General features: G+C 42.5%; 1 protein-coding gene across 4 annotated transcripts in view; it reads right to left on the reverse strand.

The window, feature by feature from the left end:
• RELN (reelin) overlaps positions 1-18,847 on the reverse strand; it is a 351,649-nt gene that overhangs the window by 135,559 nt on the left and 197,243 nt on the right. For all 4 annotated transcript variants that reach the window (XM_081957930.1, XM_081957928.1, XM_081957927.1 and 1 more), the window contains 6 exons: positions 18,637-18,845; positions 13,914-14,042; positions 11,452-11,561; positions 7,837-7,903; positions 5,124-5,357; positions 3,151-3,312 (listed from right to left, as the gene is read on the reverse strand). In XM_081957930.1, the coding sequence (XP_081814056.1) occupies positions 3,151-3,312; positions 5,124-5,357; positions 7,837-7,903; positions 11,452-11,561; positions 13,914-14,042; positions 18,637-18,845 (911 nt within the window). The remainder of the gene's footprint in view (positions 1-3,150; positions 3,313-5,123; positions 5,358-7,836; positions 7,904-11,451; positions 11,562-13,913; positions 14,043-18,636; positions 18,846-18,847) is intronic.

Consider the following 18,847-nt stretch of genomic DNA (forward strand, 5'->3'; position numbering starts at 1 on the left):
TGACTCTTGATGAATGTATCTTGTCTTTTTGTGTACACTGAGACCAAATGCACCAAAGACAAATTCCTTGTGTGTCCAATCACACTTGGCCAATAAACTATTCTATTCTATTCTATTCTATTCTATTCTATTCTATTCTATTCTATTCTATTCTATTCTATTCTATTCCATTCTATTCTACATTACCCTACTTCTACTCTATTCTACTCTACTCTACTCTACTCTACTCTACTCTACTCTACCCTACCCTACCCTACTGCACTCTACTTCTACTCTACTCTACTCTACTCTACTCTACTCTACTCTACTCTACTCTACTCTACTCTACTCTACTCTACTCTACTATTGTATTCTATTCTATTCTATTCTATTCTATTCTATTCCATTCTATTCTACATTACCCTACTTCTACTCTACTCTACTCTACTCTACTCTACTCTACCCTACTCTACTCTACCCTATTGCACTCTACTTCTATTCTACTCCACTCTACTCTACTCTACTCTACTCTACTCTACTCTACTCTACTCTACTCTACTCTACTATTGTATTCTATTCTATTCTATTCTATTCTATTCTATTCTATTCTATTCTATTCTATTCTATTCTATTCTATTCTATTCTATTCTATTCTATTCTATTCTATTCTATTCTACATTACCCTACTTCTATTCTACTCTACTCTACTCTACTCTACTCTACCCTACTCTACCCTACTGCACTCTACTTCTATTCTACTCCACTCCACTCCATTCTACTCTACTCTACTCTACTCTACTCTACTCTACTCTACTCTACTATTGTATTGTATTGTATTGTATTGTATTGTATTCTATTCTATTCTATTCTATTCTATTCTTCTATGAACAGATTTTCTTACATCTTCGTCATTCTCTGCTAGGGATTTTGGACAACGTCGAGTCCTTCCCCCCACACTCTGAGGACAGACTCAACTGTCAATCAAGTTGGATTTTGTCAACGGAATGAAAGCAAGCACCATCTTGTTCTTATTTGGGGCAAAAACTGTATTGGCGGGAGCCTCTGTTTTCCTTTTGTGTGTGTGTGCCAGTTTTGTACCAAAGAGTGCTGGCAGAGAGCACAAAGCACATATTTTATTCCTTGATTAAGCAATTTCCTTTTATATGTTTTTCACCGTGGCAGGAATTGGAATGAAGCTCCATTCTCAGTCTGGCAGGGAGCGGAATGGTACCCAACAAGAACACCCAACCAGAAACATTAATTCTAGTGAGGAAGGGACAGTCAACAGTCTTCTGTTGCGCGGTTGGTGAGCCAGGCCCACCAGAACTCCCCTGGCAGCTGGGACAACACAACCTAGATTTGATGAAGTGCAGTGACGTGCAGTCAGGTGAGGCAAGTGAGGCACAGCCTCACCACTCTCATCATGAAAAGAAAAAAAATGTAAAAGGAAAAAGGCAACAGCTGAGGTCAGGCTGAGCTAGTTACTGCCTCACTGTGGATGACTCTGCTTAACTGTTTAAAAAAGCCTCTTAAAAAGCACCCTCTACTATGAGGCAGGAGAACTGCATGCGTACTACAGCATGGCTCTTTGCCTGGCTTCCTGCCTCCTCCTGTGGTCTCCTCACTGGTGCTCTCCCTCCCTAAGTGTAGTGACTTCCTCTCCAGGTCCCCATTCATTTCTCTCTCACACACACACAGCTGGATAAAACTATATAAAAATCTAGCCCAGCTTCACTGATTACAAGTTTGAAAAGGCAACGTGGCTCCGCCTGCAATCAAACTACACTTGGGGAGGGAGAGCACAAGCGAGCACTGAGGAGACCACAGGAGGAGGCAGGAAGCCAGGCAAAGAGCCATGCTGTAGTACACACACACTTTCCCCCAGCCTCTTTTTTTTGGAAGGCTCGGATCGGCTCCCCTCCGGCTTCTCTGCCTCTCCTCTCACCCCAGCCTGCCAGCAGGAGGTGAGTGGGTGGGCTTTATTGTGTTCCAGGCATTTCCCACCCAGACAGCAGGCTGCATTTGCAATGGTGGAGGTGTTTGGGGAAGGCAGCAGGGGAATGGGGGGGATGGCAGAGGAACTGCTTTCAAGCCACTGGAAAAGATATCCAATCCAACTTTTGTGTGTGTGTGGGTTTGTTTGAGAGTGAGTGAGAGAGGGAAGGGGGTAGGAGAGATAGTCCAATCCAACTTCTGGGTCTGTGTGTGCGTGTGTTTGAGAGAGGGGGAGGAAGGGAGAGAGGGAGGAAGGAGGGGAAGGGAGAAGAAAAAGAAAAAGAAAGAAGGAGCAAAGGAGAAAAACAAATGCTGTCGCTTTAAATCGGAACTGAGCATGCCTGGCTGTGGAATTCTGGGAGTTGAAGTCCAAAAGTCTAAAAATATTTGAAACCCAGCACTGTGTCAGTGCCTCACCAGTCATAAACCTCACCGCACGTCACTGATGAAGTGTGAAGAAAATTAAGAATAATATTGAATTTCCAGGCACAATTACAGAACACAGCCATGGGGATCATACATTAATTGCCATGGCAATGGCATCTTTGAGAATGTTCCATAAATCAATAACAGCAGATGCCCGCCTGAAACGTGGAGAGGCAAAGGCTGAGGCATAACAACATGAGGGATGTTTATCCCCATCAATGCGTAATAAAATATTGGCAAAGGGACTTTCAATTCCTACCAACCTCGTCTTTCTACCCCACCCCTCAAAGAAAAGTCTGTAAATCAAGTAGGAAGGGGACCAGTAAAAATAAATCCATACATTAACTCCGACATCTTTCTCTTGTTGAGTCTGACAATAACCACGGTATGCGTTTGTTGTTCTTTGTGCTGCCACAACTTCGCATCTTTTCTTGTGAAGAAGAACACACGAGCACACCTTAAAAGGCGCTTTCTATGCCGCCTTTGTGAACTTCGACGGGTGTGCCTCAAGAGAAACTTGTGATCTCACGTTTATTACTGAGGGAGGAGGTGTTAATTGATTAGCCAGAGGATCAAATGGCGAAACAGAACAAGTAAATTTTGAGAGACAGCGTGCGGAAGAGGGGGAAAAACATTTCAGGCAATTAAATGGATCGGGGGACTGGTGTGTGGTGTGAATGATAGGAATCTGACCACGGCACAGAGGCTATTGAAAAACAACTGCTTCCCAATAGGATGCTTTGCATTTACCTTGGCTCGTGATAGTTGAGATACGGGTAATGTTCTAGAAGTTTCCATGTAATTCCGTTGTCGTATGAATAATGTAGCAGAACCCCTTCTCCGGGCTGATCTGGGGCTTTGCAAGTACTCAAGACAGATCTGCTCCCGAGTCGCAGAGTGAACTGGAGGAATCTGGTTTGACAAAAGAGTATGAATCATTATAAATTACCGTTTCCACAACCCTGCCATTTTATTTTATTTCATTTTATTTCAAATCCTGTACATTAAAGCCAAGCTCCAAGTATACAATGCTGATGGCTCCTTCCTGGAGTTGGAATTGTTTATTCAGTCCAGCCAGATAGTATAGCACGGATTGTTTTTAAATGCCAATCACTATTGCATTCCATTATTTATTAGGAACCGGAGGGGTGGAGGAGCGATTGAATGGATCTAATCAGCTGCCACAAGCTGTCAAAATAAATACAAGCCCATAAATAATTAACCAGCGCTTGGCTCTGACACCCACTTTTTTGGAGATTAATGTTGCATGTTTGCAAACTCAGGCGCCGTATAATTACCCCCCAATGGATTGAACACTTAGCCCTGCAAATAAAGTTTTTTAAAAATGCATTCTCGTATCCAGAATTAAAGGTAAAAATACGAAACCGTCAAAAATTCGAGCGCTGGATTTTTCTCTCTCTCTCGGTCAATCAGAAGCTCCCCTTTTAATTGAAGATATAAGGCCGTGATGGCAAAACCTATGGCACGCATGCCAGAGGTGGTACGCAGCGCCCTCTCTGTGGGCAAGTGAGCCATCATCCCAGTTTTGCTCTGCCGCGCATGCATGCGTGCCTCCCACTGGCCAGCTGGTCTTCAGGTTTCTGCCACATAGGCATGGGGGGGGGGGGCTTGTGCGAGGGAGGGAATGGGGGGGCACATGTGCAGCAGGGGTGGGGCACACGCATTGCATTGTGTGCTTGGGCATACACACGAGCATTAGGCACTCGGTCCGGAAAAGGTAAGCCATCACTGAGGGTTTACCATATTTTTCGGACTATAAGATGCACCGGTGTATAAGACACATCAAGATTTCAAAGAGGTAAGTAAGAAAAGTTTTTGCTTTCCCCCAGCCCCCAGGAGCACTCTGCAAGCTTCAGCAGGGCTGGGGGAAGGCAAAAATGCCCCCATTTCTGCCTTGCCCCAGCCCTGCTGAAGCCTGCAGAGGGCTGCTGGGGGCTGAAGGAAGGCAAAAAAAAACCCCTTCGTTTTTGTGAAAAAGGGCACGTTTTTCGCAAAAATGGGATGCGAGGGTGGGGCTTCGGGAGGCTAAAAATGGCTGCATTCGACGTATAAGACGCACCAACATTACCACGCTCTTTTAGGGGGGGGAAGGTGCATCTTATACTCTGAAAGATACGGTAATTCAGGGGTGAAGCAGGTTCTGGAGAACCGGTAGCGGAAATTTTGAGTAGTTCGGAGAACCGGCAAATCAACGGTGGGTTGCAGGCAGTATGCCCCAGTACGGGCGTACCGGTGCCTGCCGGGAGCACTGGGTACCATTCTGGTATGATGCTCCGGAGGGCCCACCCGCCCGCCCATCCTCCTTACCTGTATTTGAGCTCTTCGGTGGTACGGTGCATGAGCATGGCATGTATGGCGCCTGCGCAATGCTCCGCCAAGCAGCTGGAGCATCACGGAGGCTCACAAAGGCGTTGCAAGAGGTAAGGACACATGCGCGCATTCATGTGGTGGACGCCGGGCCCCGTTGCACCCTACCGGTTGCAATGGGATTCAGAACCCACCACTGTGGCAAATGCCACTTCTGGCTGGTCCTAGACTGGGGTGGGAATGGGGATTTTGCAGTATCCTTCCCCTGCCACGCCCACCAACCCACTCCCACCAATCCACACCACGCCCACCAAGAACCGGTAGTAAAAAAATTGAATTTAATTCCAAGCAATGTAGATCCCGAGCCTGCCTTGTTTTCATTTATTCCCATTTACCTTGATTGGGAGCTGTCGAAGAAAGAGGTGACGAGTTGACGTCTCCCGTCCTTGTTAAAAACCAAGGCTTTGCCACTCGCCAGGACCCCACAGCCGAAGCTGACTTCGGCACCACGGATGGAGTAAAAATTGTGATAGGAAGAGAGCCTGGAATTGCTGAATGTTTCCGAGATAAAGATCGGAAAAGTTTGAGAAGCCATTTCGCACGCCGGGCCGGAAAAACCAGGGTCGCACCTGTTGCAGAAAGAAGCAAAAAAGCCAGCTAAATAGGATCAAGCTTTGAGAGAAATAAGTCCCGGGTGTTGTACGGGATCTTAAGAAATGCAAGCCCTAAGGCCACGAAATGTTCATACCCACGTATCCCCTCTCTTCGTTTTTAAAAAATGTTTACTTTTAATCAATTCATTTGATTAAAGGTGATTTGGGCTGAGAGAGAGAGAGGGATTGGGCCAAGGTCCCCCAGCTGCCTGTCATGGCTAAAGCAGGACTAGAACTCACAGCCTCCTGGTGATTGGCCCAAGGTCCCCCAGCTGGCTTTCATGGCTAAAGTAGGACTAGAACTCATGGCCTCCCACTTTCTAGCCAAGTGTCTTAACCACTACACCAAATTGGCTTTTTCTTTCCAAAGTTATCAAAAAATGAAATTGAGTAGTCTATGACTAATTGCAAGTATACGATTTTGCTGCTATTATTATTGTGGCTGGTCACCCAGTCGGCCAGATATTTAGACTGGATTTAGCATTTTTATCCAGCTGTCAAATCCTTTTCAAGGACCTGGGATGGTTAAGACGTGGCTGTTTAATAATATGAAAGGTATATTGTGGCAGCATGTTAGATGTTCTGGATAAAGCTGCTTTTCGCAATTGACCGATGGGGATTTTGTCAATGACAATGATATTCAAGTGGTATTCCAGATGTTTTGCAATTGCACCCAAGGCACTTATTACAATTAGTGCTCATTTTGCTTCCTTTTGCCACCGTGGTTCCACTTCTATTTGCAAGTGCACAAAATCCCCTCTTTTCTTCTTTAACGGTCACGGACCACTGCTCCTTCGAGAGGTTTTCTTAGGATTTCGTGGAAAGGCATTTCCACAATGCGGTTGAACAATAAATAGAGTAGTGCAGAATAGAATAGAATAATAAAATACGGAATGAACTGGACTGGACTGGACTGGAATAGAATAGAATAATAAAATAGGGAATGGAATGGACTGGAATAGAATAGAACAGAACAATAAAATATGGAATGGAATGGAGTGGAGTGGAGTGGAGTGGAGTAGAATAGAGTAGAGTAGAGTAGAGTAGAGTAGAGTAGAGTAGAGTAGAGTAGAGTAGAGTAGAGTAGAGTAGAGTAGAGTAGAATAGAATAGAACAGAACAGAATAGAATAATAAAATACAGAATGGAATGGATTGGACTGGAATAGAATAATAAAATACGGAATAGAATGGAGTGGAGTGGAGTGGAGCAGAGTAGAGTAGAATAGAGTAGAATAGAATAGAACAGAATAATAAAATATGGAATGGAATGAAATAGAATAGAGTAACAGAGCTGGAAGGGGCCTTGGAGGTCTTTTAGTCCAACCCCCTGCTCAGGCAGGAATTCCTATACCATTTCAGACAAATGGTTCTCCTTAAAAACCTCCAGTGTTGAAGCATTTACAACTTCTGGAGGCAAGCTGTTCCACTGATTAATTGTTCTCACTGTCAGGAAGTTTCTCCTCAGTTCTAAGTTGCTTCTCTCCTGGATTAGTTTCCACCCATTGCTTCTTGTTCTACCCTCAGGTGCCTTGGAGAATAGTTTGACTCCCTATTCTTTGTGGCAGCCCCTGAGATATTGGAACAATGCTATCATGTCTCCCCTAGTCCTTCTTTTCATTAAACTAGACATAACCAATTCCTGCAACCATTGGATTATATATAAATAAATATAAATATATAAATCAAATAAAGACTTACAAATATGTTTCAAATTAGAACGGCCAAAACCTAAAAGGTCTACCACCTTCATGACTTAGAAAAAAAGCAGAGAAATAACCATTCCTATGAGGGACAATTAATTAGAACCCAAAAGTGTTTTTCCCCTGTCTCTAATTCCAATGAATGCAGTTGGGTTAACTTCATGACAGTCCACACATTCAATATCTCCTGTGGAGATCACATTAAGTCTGACCTAAGCAAAGTGTTAGGCCTGGAAGCCATCTTTTGCATTGGGCCTTCAGGCATGCCACAATTAATGCTGCGGGAAAATGGGAGGAGGGATCACATGGAGTGTGGGAGATGTAGAGTCAAAGTGACATTCCTTTCTCAGAGAGTCAAGGACGTCTTCCCTGCACCTGGAGTGGTGTGACTGGGAGGCATCTCCAGTGGGGATGGGGCCTGATTGGAGCATGGGATGGACATGTGGGTGCTGGGCAGGGACTTGGACTTTCTTTTGGGTGGGGAAAACTTGGAAGGTTTCAGATTCGGCTTTTCCCAGATGTGCCAATATGTCTCTAATAAAATGGAACTTGGAGGGAACTCAAGTCTCGGAGTCTTCTTTCGCTAGAGGTGTTACTCGGAACCCTGACGCAAAGCAGGGATCTGTCATCTTGGGGGGGGGGGGAGATTCTGATTGGGTAATTGGGAGAAGCTGTAATCCCACAAGAACAGGCTGCCCTACAACCGCTACGGTAGAAAGCAACTTTACACAACACGTGTTATGATCAGACTTACTTGCAACCGGTCCTCGTACATTGACCTCGCCCTGAGCAGAATTTGAGACAAGATGGACCAATGTAAACTGCAGGGAGGGAAAAAAAAGATGTGCCGAAGTCAGATTCCAGAACTTTGGACGCATTGAAGTGACGGGCATACAAAGTTCATTACACTGGAACAAGCAAGACTAAGTATATACAGGTTGTCCTTGGCTCACGACTGTAATTGAGCCTGGAATTAGGGTTGCAATTCCAGCCTTGTGTGCTGGTCATTACCATATGATTGCACTTGATTTTATAGAATAGAATGCGGAATAGAATAGAATGGAACAAGAATGGAATGGAATCTAATGGAATAGACTAGAATAGAATGGAGTGGAATGGAATAAGAATGGAATGGAATCTAATGGAATAGAATAAGAATGGAATGGAATCTAATGGAATAGACTAGAATAGAATGGAGTGGAATGGAATAAGAATGGAATGGAATCTAATGGAATAGAATAAGAATGGAATGGAATCTAATGGAATAGAATGGAATGGAATGGAATGGAATAAGAATGGAATGGAATCTAATGGAATAGAACAGAATGGAATAAGAATGGAATAGAATAGAATAAGAATGGAATGGAATGGAATAAGAATGGAATGGAATCTAATGGAATAGAATAAGAATGGAATGGAATGGAATAAGAATGGAATGGAATCTAATGGAATAGAATAAGAATGGAATGGAATCTAATGGAATAGAATGGAATGGAATGGAATAAGAATGGAATGGAATCTAATGGAATAGAACAGAATGGAATAAGAATGGAATAGAATAGAATAAGAATGGAATGGAATGGAATAAGAATGGAATGGAATCTAATGGAATAGAATAAGAATGGAATTGAATCTAATGGAATAGAATGGAATAAGAATGGAATGGAATGGAATAAGAATGGAATGGAATCTAATGGAATAGAATGGAATGGAATGGAATAAGAATGGAATGGAATCTAATGGAATAGAATAGAATGGAATGGAATGGAATAAGAATGGAATGGAATCTAATGGAATAGAATAGAATGGAATAAGAATGGAATAGAATAGAATAAGAATGGAATGGAATGGAATAGAATAGGAGTGGAGTGGAGTGGAGTGGAGTAGAGTAGAGTAGAGTAGAGTAGAGTAGAGTAGAGTAGAGTAGAGTAGAGTAGAGTAGAGTAGAGTAGAGTAGAGTAGAGTAGGAGTACAGTATAATAGGAATGCTTCATCATTTAATGGTCCAGCTGGGATGTCATGCACACCCAACCAATGAATAAGATATGATAGAATAGAATAGAATAACAGAGTTGGAAGAGACCTTATAGGTCATCTAGTCCAACCCCCTCCCAAGCAGTAGGCCCTACACCATTTCTGACAGATGACAGTCCAGTCTCTTCTTGAAAGCTTCCAGTGATGAAGCTCCCACAACTTTTTATAACTTTTTTTACAGTGGTTGTTAAGTGAATCTATTGTCCAGAATGCTTTTTTTTTTGGCCAGAAATCAGAAGTAAATAGCAGTTCATAAGGGGGGCGGGTGTCATTAATTGAAGTGATGACATTACAAGAGGCTGGTTGCCAAGCACCCAAAATGTGATCCTATGACCACAGGTGTGGCCATTGAAACTTCAAACCCAGGCAACAGAGTAGTCCACTGTAACTGTGAATGATTGCTAAACAACCAGTTATAACTTGAGGTCTACCTTTAATTTTTAAAAACTTCTATCCTACTTTTGACAGCAGATAGAAAAGAAAATTACTCAGAGTTACTGCTTCCCTTTCACCAGATGTCTCCACACAAAGATTCTCTAAGCAGTTTGCATCAGAATAGAAGAGTTGGAAGGGACCTTGGAGGTCTTCTAGTCCAACCCCCTGCTTAGGCAGGAAACTCTACACCACTTCAGACAAATGGTTAGCCAACATCTTCTTAAAAACTTCCAGTGTTGGAACATTCACAACTTCTGGAGGGAAGTTGTTCCACTGATTAATTGTTCTCACTGTCAGGAAATTTCTCCTCAGTTCTAGGTTGCTTCTCTCCTTGATTAGTTTCCACCCATTGCTTCTTGTCCTGCCCTCAGGTGCCTTGGAGAATAGCTTGACTCCCTCTTCTTTGTGACAACCCCTAGTTAATAGTAGTAGAATAAATAATAGACTATTATTCTAAGTTCTTATCTGCCCAATACGTTATAAATGGAGCAACTGCAATGAAGCAAGTAATTTTATTCCCTGACCTAAACTTGATTCTATTCCCAGCAGGATAATGGCCTGCGAAGAATATTTACAAATTGCAAATGTTTATTAATGTTCCTTCACTCCTGGAAAGTGGTAGCCGGACTTCAAATAATTAATGTAGCCTTGAAACAGGAATACTTCATCCCTGCTTAAATACAGACGTGACCGACCTCGTAAGGACCTATTAAGAATTATATTTTCCAAGAGGGATTTTCAGATGAAGAAGGCTCATAGGTTCTTGCTTAAAGGAAAGAGGGTTTTCTTTCTTAAAATTACTTTAAAAAAATATAATTAGAAGATCATCAGGAGCTTGGGAAGACACCCTGAATGGAGTAACGGGAAGTTTAATAATCGCCTGTCAATTTCCATTTCCCACATTCTCATAAGTTCATGGCAGGTGGAAAGTGGGGGGAAACCCTATAGTTTTCTCTAGTATGGGGCTACTCTAATACACCTCTGCAACTGGTAGTATCTCTGTCAGAATTTTTTTTTGGGAAATATATTTTTATTGTTTTTACATTTAAAACAGTGCCGTACCGCGAAGTCAAAGTGACCATACAATCACATTGTATACAAATAATCTCATCCTTTAACTATTAGCCTACTTAGTGCATTATCTATCTTTCTATCCAATCACATTATTTACAGTTTGTTCCAGTCTGGTCATCTTCTCTTATACCAATAATAAAATCTGTTCCAGACTTCAAAATATTCCGATTCCCTTTTATTTTTAAGTTCAAGAGTAAACCTATCTGCTTCCGCACGGGCCAAAATTTTTCTGATTATATCTAACTCTGATGGTGCATTTTCTTTTTTCCAATACCGCGCAAAAGTTAATATGCACCGCAGTTAGTTCGTGTATAATTAGGTAAAGGACATCTTTCTCATACCCCTCCGGTATTATGCCTGGGAGAAAAATTTGATGTCCCACCATTTGTTCCAACCATGATTGAATCATTTTCCAGTATCTTTTGGCCTCATGGCATGTCCACCACATATGATAAAAAGTGCCTGGTGTTTTTTTGCACTTCCAACAATTTGGGGCCAGATTTTTAAACATTTTGGAGAGCTGTGCTGGGGGGGACTGTCAGAATTTTCTGATGTACGCCAAGTGGGGCATAGTAAATAACCTCTGATTAATCTTGCCTTCAACGCCTTTAACACAGGGGTGGTTTCCGGCAGGCACTACTACTGGTGGTTTGTTTGTGCGCTTTATGCATGCTGTGCGTGCATGCGCAGTGTAGTTAAAATTGTTCTGCGCTTATGCGGAACTGAAAAACAAGATGGCGCCGCCTACAGCTAAAGGTTACACATAGACAAACAGGAGAGTTTTGGTAGTATGTAAATAACACTGGTGGTAATAAATACTACTAACTGCTGTCAATTGCCCACATGTTTCCAAGAACCGATCCAGTTTGTCTCCATCGAATTCGGGTATCTCTCGTTAAGGCTGCATTTGGAAGAGGAATAGTTATTCGGTTCCACCTGAAACAAAAGAGATGAGATTTCCGGCTTTTAAAGTTGTTGAAAAGTTGATTTTAAAATGGAAAGCCGTTCTGCTTAAACGAAACACAGCAACTCCGGTTCCATCTATAAACAACATATGGTTAAGTTTTGTTTTTCATTACGACTTACGATCACAATTGTGCTTCCCATTTTCCACTGCTGAGTGAGTTTCGCCCTGTTTTACAACCTCCCTTGACACAGTTGTTAAGTGAATCACTGCAGTTGTTCAGTTAGTAACCTGGTTGTTAAGTGAACCTGGCTGACTTTTCTTGTCAGGAGGTCGCAAAAGGGGATCGCATGAACCCCGGGGACTCTGCAACCATCGTAAATACGAGTCAGTTGCCAAGCGTCTGGATTTTGTTCACGTGATCAGGGAGAACGCTACAACAGTCGTAAGTGTGAACAATGGTCCCAAGCCGTTGTAACTTCAAACAGTCACTAAACGAACAGTTGTAAGTTGAAAACTACCTGTAGTGACTTAAATTCGGGGAGAATGTAGAGTAGACATAATGGTATAAATTATTACCTCAGTCATCTCTCAACCCACAAAATTTATCACTATTGAACAGTCTTATTCCTCCATATGTTTTAGATCTACCATACTGTTGCTGTCAGTCCAGAAAGAATTTCTAGAAATACTATATATCATCAGTGCTGAAATGGGAGTGTGTGCTGGAAATTGGAAGAGCATCAGCCTGGTACTCATGCGCACGCCGGGAAAATGATCTGGTTTCCAGCACACTCATGCGCACCAGCCACTTGGCCTTCCGGTTTCTTGCACACATGTGCGCACAACAGTGGTGGGTTCTGGATCCCATTGCAACCGGTATGGTGCAGTGGGGCCGGACGCCCAATATGTACCCACTGCCCGCGATGCTCCAGCTGCTCGGCGGAGTGTCGCACAGGTGCCGTATACTCCATGCCTGTGCGGAAATGCCCCGATTGGCTCAAAGAGCGATAAGGAAAGCGGGCGGGTGGGCCCTCCGGAGCACCGTACCGGAATGGTACCTGTACCCATCCCGGGAAGTACCGGTTGTATCTCACCACTGGTGCACGAAGACCAGCTGGACAACGTGCACGCATGGGCCAGAAACCGGAAAAGCAGTTGTCCGGTGCACATGCATGCACCAGGAAGATGATCTTCCAGTTTTCAGTGTGCATATGCGTGCCGGCCACCTGGTTTTCCAGTTTCTGGCAGGCATACATGCACAAAGACCAGCTGGCTGATTTGCATGCATGCGTCAGAAACAGGAAGCGCATCAGGCGCTTCCTGTCCATGTGAAGACCAGCTGGCTGGCATGCCGGAACCTGGAAAAGCAACGGGTGATGGTCGTGTGCCCGGAGAGATGGCTCTGCATGCCACTTCTGGCACGCGTGCCATAGGTTCGCCATTGCAGCTAAATATGGTTAAAACTAGTTTTTTTTCCCTTAAAACATAAACCTAGTTTTGACAGATGCTTCCAAAAGTAAACTATCAAGTCCATTTTCATAGGTAAAATCCTTGAAGATGGATTAATTTTGGCAGAAAGAGCATTTTTAGAATAGAATTCTTTATTGGCCAAGTGTGATTGGACACACAAGGAATTTGTCTTTGGTGCAGAAGCTCTCAGTGTACATAAAAAGAAAAAAAATACATTCATCAAGAATCATAAGATACAACACTTTGTGATAGTTGTAGGTTACTACTAAGGAATCAAATCATGCTAGGAAACAAATAAGACAATACAAATCATAGAGATACAAGCAACATGGTTATAGTCGTAAAGTGGGAGGAGATAGGTAACAGGAGGGATAAAAATAATAATAGCAATACAGTCTTAGTAAATATTTTGACAGTGGTGAGGGAATTATTTATTTAGCAGAGTGATGGCTTTCACGAAAAAACTGTCCTTGTGCCTAGTTGTTCTGGTGTGCGGTGCCCTATAGTGTCATTTTGAGGGAGCAGTTGAACCAATTGATGTCCAGGATGCCAGGGGTCTGTAAATATTTTCACAGTCCTCTTTTTGACTCGTGCAGTGTACAGGTCCTCGATGGAAGGCAACTTAGTAGCAATTGTTTTTTTCTACAGTTCTAATTATCCTCTGAAGTCTGTGTCTGTGTTTTTCTTCTATGTACACTGAGAGCATAAGACAAATTCCTTGTGTGTCCAATCACACTTGGCCAATAAAGAATTCTATTCTATTCTATTAACACCACATCACTTATTTAACTACTTTGGGTTGTCAGAGAGAAGAAATTACAAGAGGTTATTATCGCCACATAATTATGAATAATGTATTTTTTTTTAATCATTCTTCGGACAGAGTTATTTGCACCGAAATATTCCCTTACCCGCTGTAGTTTTCGGATGCATAGACCGTGCTGTGGGGAAGGTGGGATCCAGCACACGTCTCTGGCAAACATTCAGAGTGAAGTAAGGACCAAGATCGTCCATGGTTGGTAGAGAATTCCAAACTAACACTGGCAACAAAAAAGAAAGACACAGATTGAGTACGGTTGAAAAAGACAAGAGTGGAATATTGGAATGGGATTCCAGAATATAGAAGAAGAAAAGGGAGAAAATTTGGCAGAAGTAATGAGAGACATGCTGGCAGAAGCACTGTTGATAACCAAACGGAAGGTGATGGAAGGAACGGATGAGGGGTTTCGAGCCTTTTACAAGATACGCAGTGAAATATAAGTTGCCAAGAGATGTCCATACAAGATATACTAAAAAAGCAATTAGAATACAAATACCACAAATGGCAAGAGATAAAAGATTGTGCTACTATTGGATGGATACGGGATGATGTCATGAAATGTTATAATAAAAATTAATTTGAATTTATTTAGAGTTAGAATATTTTGCATAAAATGAAGCAATAGTTATAGTCAAATACATGATTAACAGTTGTTGGGAGTATACTCCTAGTGTTGGGTAGGCAACATATCTATATACAATAACAAATGGTCGTTGTTGCTTTAAATGGGTGAATGTACTTACTTATCAGCTGTAATTAACTCTACAATAAGAGGGAGTCAGGAGAGCTCACTCTTTCTCTCTCTGCTTGTCCTATGCTTGATAACTATACAATATACAATTAGTAGTAAAGCTACTTGTTTTTTACAAGCAGTGTCTGAAACTCTATTCGGGTGTTTGGACATATATCTACTATCACTGCTTGTGAAGCAATTATTAGTAGTAAAGCTACTTGTTTTTTACTAGCAGTGTCTGAAACTATTTGTGTGTTTTTTTCTACTAGCAACGTTTTTTCTCTCTCTAGCTGGTCATTCCGCTGCACTATTTTCTGTCTCCCAACAGAGATACCCCTAACAACAGTGATAATATTGTATACATATATATTAGATTGCTAATATTAGATTTTATATAATTTGTAAGTGAGGACTATGGAGAGGATGCACAGAAGTTTTGTAACCAAAGATAAACAACTTTATAAAACGTGGGACTTATTTTATCAATGGTTAGACAAAGAATTTTATAAAGATGTATTACTACTGGATGGATTTAGGATGATGTAATGAAATGCCATAATATAAATTTACTCAAAATTTAGAGTATCTCACATAAAACGAAGAAATGATAGTTATAGTCAAATAAATGTTTAATAATGATAATAATTGTATATCAGATTGATAATACAAGATTCTATATAAATTGTAAGTGAAGACTATGGTGAGAATGTACAAAGGCCATCTGGTAGTTATGTGCTGCCTCCGGAGTCTGACATCAGTGAGGCAGAAGAACAGCTTGAGCCTGTTCCCAGTGTGCATATGCGCAGAGCTGCTAGAAGGCAAGAACAATTAAGAAAACAGGGTCGACTTGGGAGTAAAGCTTGGAAATGATTGGTCCCTCCCATAAAATATAAAAGAGGAGAGAACGGGACATGAGTTTTGCAGGAAGCATTTAGTTCATCTGGTTGTTTCAAGCTTTGAAAAGTTCTGTTTGACTCTGTGCTAAGTTTGGCCTTGCTCTGCATTTGGCAATTAGGTCTCTGGCAGCATTTCAAGGGAGATAAAGGTGGGTGATTATCAACATTCCCCTGAAAGACGGTGGCAACTCGAGCAGACATCTGTCGGAATCTTCACAGACTGTTTGTGAAGCCTTGCAGGCTGTGAATGACCATAATTCACTGCCGTATAAATAAAAGAGGGTTTGGGGGACTAAAATTGTGATTTATGCTTTCTCAGGAAGCCTAGGTCAAAACACTCATCCTTCCATCCTTCCGAAGTTGGTAAAATGAGGACTTAGATTGTAGGGGGAAAATACGCTGACTCTGTAAACCGCTTAGAGAGAGATGTAAAGCACTGTGAGGCGATATATAAGTCTACCTGCTCTTGCTATTGCTACATACATGCTTGCAAAGAAAGTTGATGCTATCTTTATCCCCTGCACAATTCCTGCCATGAGGGATTTGGTGGGAGATCTTCAGTTGATTAACTCTTGTGGGTGGCATTTTTTTTCTTTTTTTGACTCAGAACAACACCCACTCCTGAATTTTTAAGAAAACTTTGCCACCCCTCATTATGAAAAATGAAACGAACATCCCAACGGATGAGACATGAGCCTCATTGCACTCTGGGAGCTGTCAAGTAATTGGGGAAGCATTCACAGAAATTTACTCGCTTGAAAAATGTGCGTGTAGCCTAACGCAGGTGGCGCAATTTAATTCGAACGGCCCCCGTTTAAAGTTCCACCGGTGATGCATTAAAACAAATTAATAATTCATTAGCTTGACACCAAATAAGCAGACGGTGGCTTATCCATCTCGGAATCGTTTATCTGGATAGGGCTTCTCTTGAAGAATGGCCTTTTTTGTGCAGTTATTCCGCGCCCGGTATTTTAAATTTGCATTCAATAGCTTTAGGAGGCTTCACTGATTCCATCTGAGGTAAAAATGCATACCTCGAGGACGGTATTCACTTCGTATATTCATGCCAGGCTTGCTACGTTCTTACGGTCAGGAAATGACGGTGCTATTCCAAATAATGCTTTAACGGCTAAAGGAACCTGCGCTGCCAAATTGTTTTTTTGAAATTCAGATGAGATTGGCACGAGAGTCAGCAGCTCGTAAAAAAAGAAAAAAAGGGGGGGTTTGAGGAAACAAAAACGAAAATAAAATGACGTTTCAAAAGAGATCAAAGGCGCCGTGAGGAAAGCTTCGCGATCAAGCAGAAAATTATGCCGATCCGTGTATCTTAAAAGAGAGTTTCGTTTGTTTGTTTTTTTTAAAAAAAGAATTATTCATATTACGGCTTCGATTCAGGGCCGCTGACTAAAAATGGAAATACTTTAGGTCCTCATCCTGGGGTGATATCAAGCTCAGCACCAGCAGAAGAAATAAATATCTATAGGAAGAAGGGGCTCATTTGCATGTAAATCTACAGCAGGCTCAAAAGACTGACAACAATGTGTGGCAGGAAGGATGAAAAAGAGGATTTTTTTTTTCACCAGCCTGCTTTATCTCAAAGCATTTGGAATCATGGTTTCTAGACGAGGTAGCTTCTTGGAATCCCCTATCCCTGGAAAAAACCTGATGGAGGAAGCTCTGCTTTGTATTTTTTAACCATTTCTTTCCCCTAGGTTTCTATGTGTTTGTTTGTTTATTAAGTGCAGAAGGCACACGTTAATACGGCTACCTCTGCCATGTTCAGCTTAAACTATGGTAAGCAGGAAACCCTGTTCCCATGCCTGGAGGCTCAGCCGGATGAGATGGTCAGCCAGTTCCAGGCCGTGATGCAGTCCCACTGGAACGAGGCCCTCCGGCTCTTCACCACCGGCAACACTTCCCTCCAGCCTTCGCCCGAAGCCCCCCACCAGGAGGCGGAAGCAGACTCCAAGTCGGAATTTCTGCCCTCCTCCGACCCGCACAAAAAGACACCGAAGGGGGAGACTCTCTGCAGCAACCCAAGCGTTCATTGCACGTATCCGTCTCAGGGGCCGTAATTTGAGGAGCCCTGATTTAGTGCAATATAAAAAATTCAAATAATTTTTCTGCAGACCACCAAAATATTTTCTCGTGGACCACCAGTGGTCAATGGACATCCGTTGGTTGGTGACCGCTGGTATAGACTAACAATAGGACAGAAACTCTTATGTGTGCTTTTCAAAATTCAGGCACCCAGAACAGTTTAATAGTGTAACATGCACACGGTCTCTTCCCTAATTCCTCAGACAGTCAGGACTATACAGGTAGCCCTCGACCTACGACCACAATTGAGCCGAACATTTATGCTGCTAAGTGAGGCATTGGTTAAGTGATTTTTGCCCCATTTTTTCACCTTTCTTGCCACTGTTTTTGCGTGATTCCCTGCCATTGTATTTTTCGGAGTATAAGACACACCGGAATATAAGACGCGCCAAGATTTTGAAGAGGCAAATTTTAAAAAAAAAGTTTCTGCACTCTGCATACCTCCCCAAAAAACGGCCTGTTTTTTTGCGATAACGGGTCCGTTTTTTTTTTTTTTCAAAAAAAGGGCATGCATAGCCTTTAGGAGGCTTGTAGAGTGCTACTGCGGGTGGGGTGGGGCCAAAAATGAGCAAAAAAAGGCCCGTTTTTCGCTCATTTCTGCCCTCCCCAGCCCCCAGGAGCACTCTGGAAGCCTCCTAATGTCTATGCACGGCCATTTTGGTGAAGAGGGGGGGTTCGGGAGACAAAAAATGCTGTATTCAGTGTATAAGACGCACCCAGATTTTCAGCCTCTTTTTTGAGGGGAAAAGGTGCGTCTTATACTCCGAAAAATACGCTAAGTTAGTAACCCAGTTGTTAAGTGAATCTGGCTTCCCCATTGACTTGGCTTTTTGTCAGAAGGACCCCAAGACGCTGCAACTGTCATAAATGTGAGTCAGTTGCCAAGCGACTGAATTTCGACCACGTGTCCATGAGGATGCTATAACAGTTGTAACTGTGAAAAAACGGTCATAAGTCACTTTTCCCCCCCAGTGCCCTTGTAATTTCAAACAGTCACTGAATGAACTGTTGCAAGATACAAGGCAGCCTGCACAAATTTTAAAAAAATGAATTGTATTTCGCAAGGCCACCTGGGCTCGCTTTACCTGTTGCCTGGCTGATGGGTTCCACACCCCAAGTTAATGGAAAACTGGATCATATGTGTAACAATGGAAGGAAGGACTGGCAGGACATGGAAGTAATCAATGGCCCAGATATTTCGGTTACGCCCTTGGTGATTCTTCTGCTTGAGGCAGAATTTGGTTGCCGGGGTCTGAAGTTCTGGACCGATGACCACTGAGACCAAAGAGGGACTCT

Source organism: Natrix helvetica (genome assembly GCF_964273705.1).
Source record: "Natrix helvetica genome assembly, chromosome: 6".
Classification (NCBI taxonomy): domain Eukaryota; kingdom Metazoa; phylum Chordata; class Lepidosauria; order Squamata; family Natricidae; genus Natrix; species Natrix helvetica.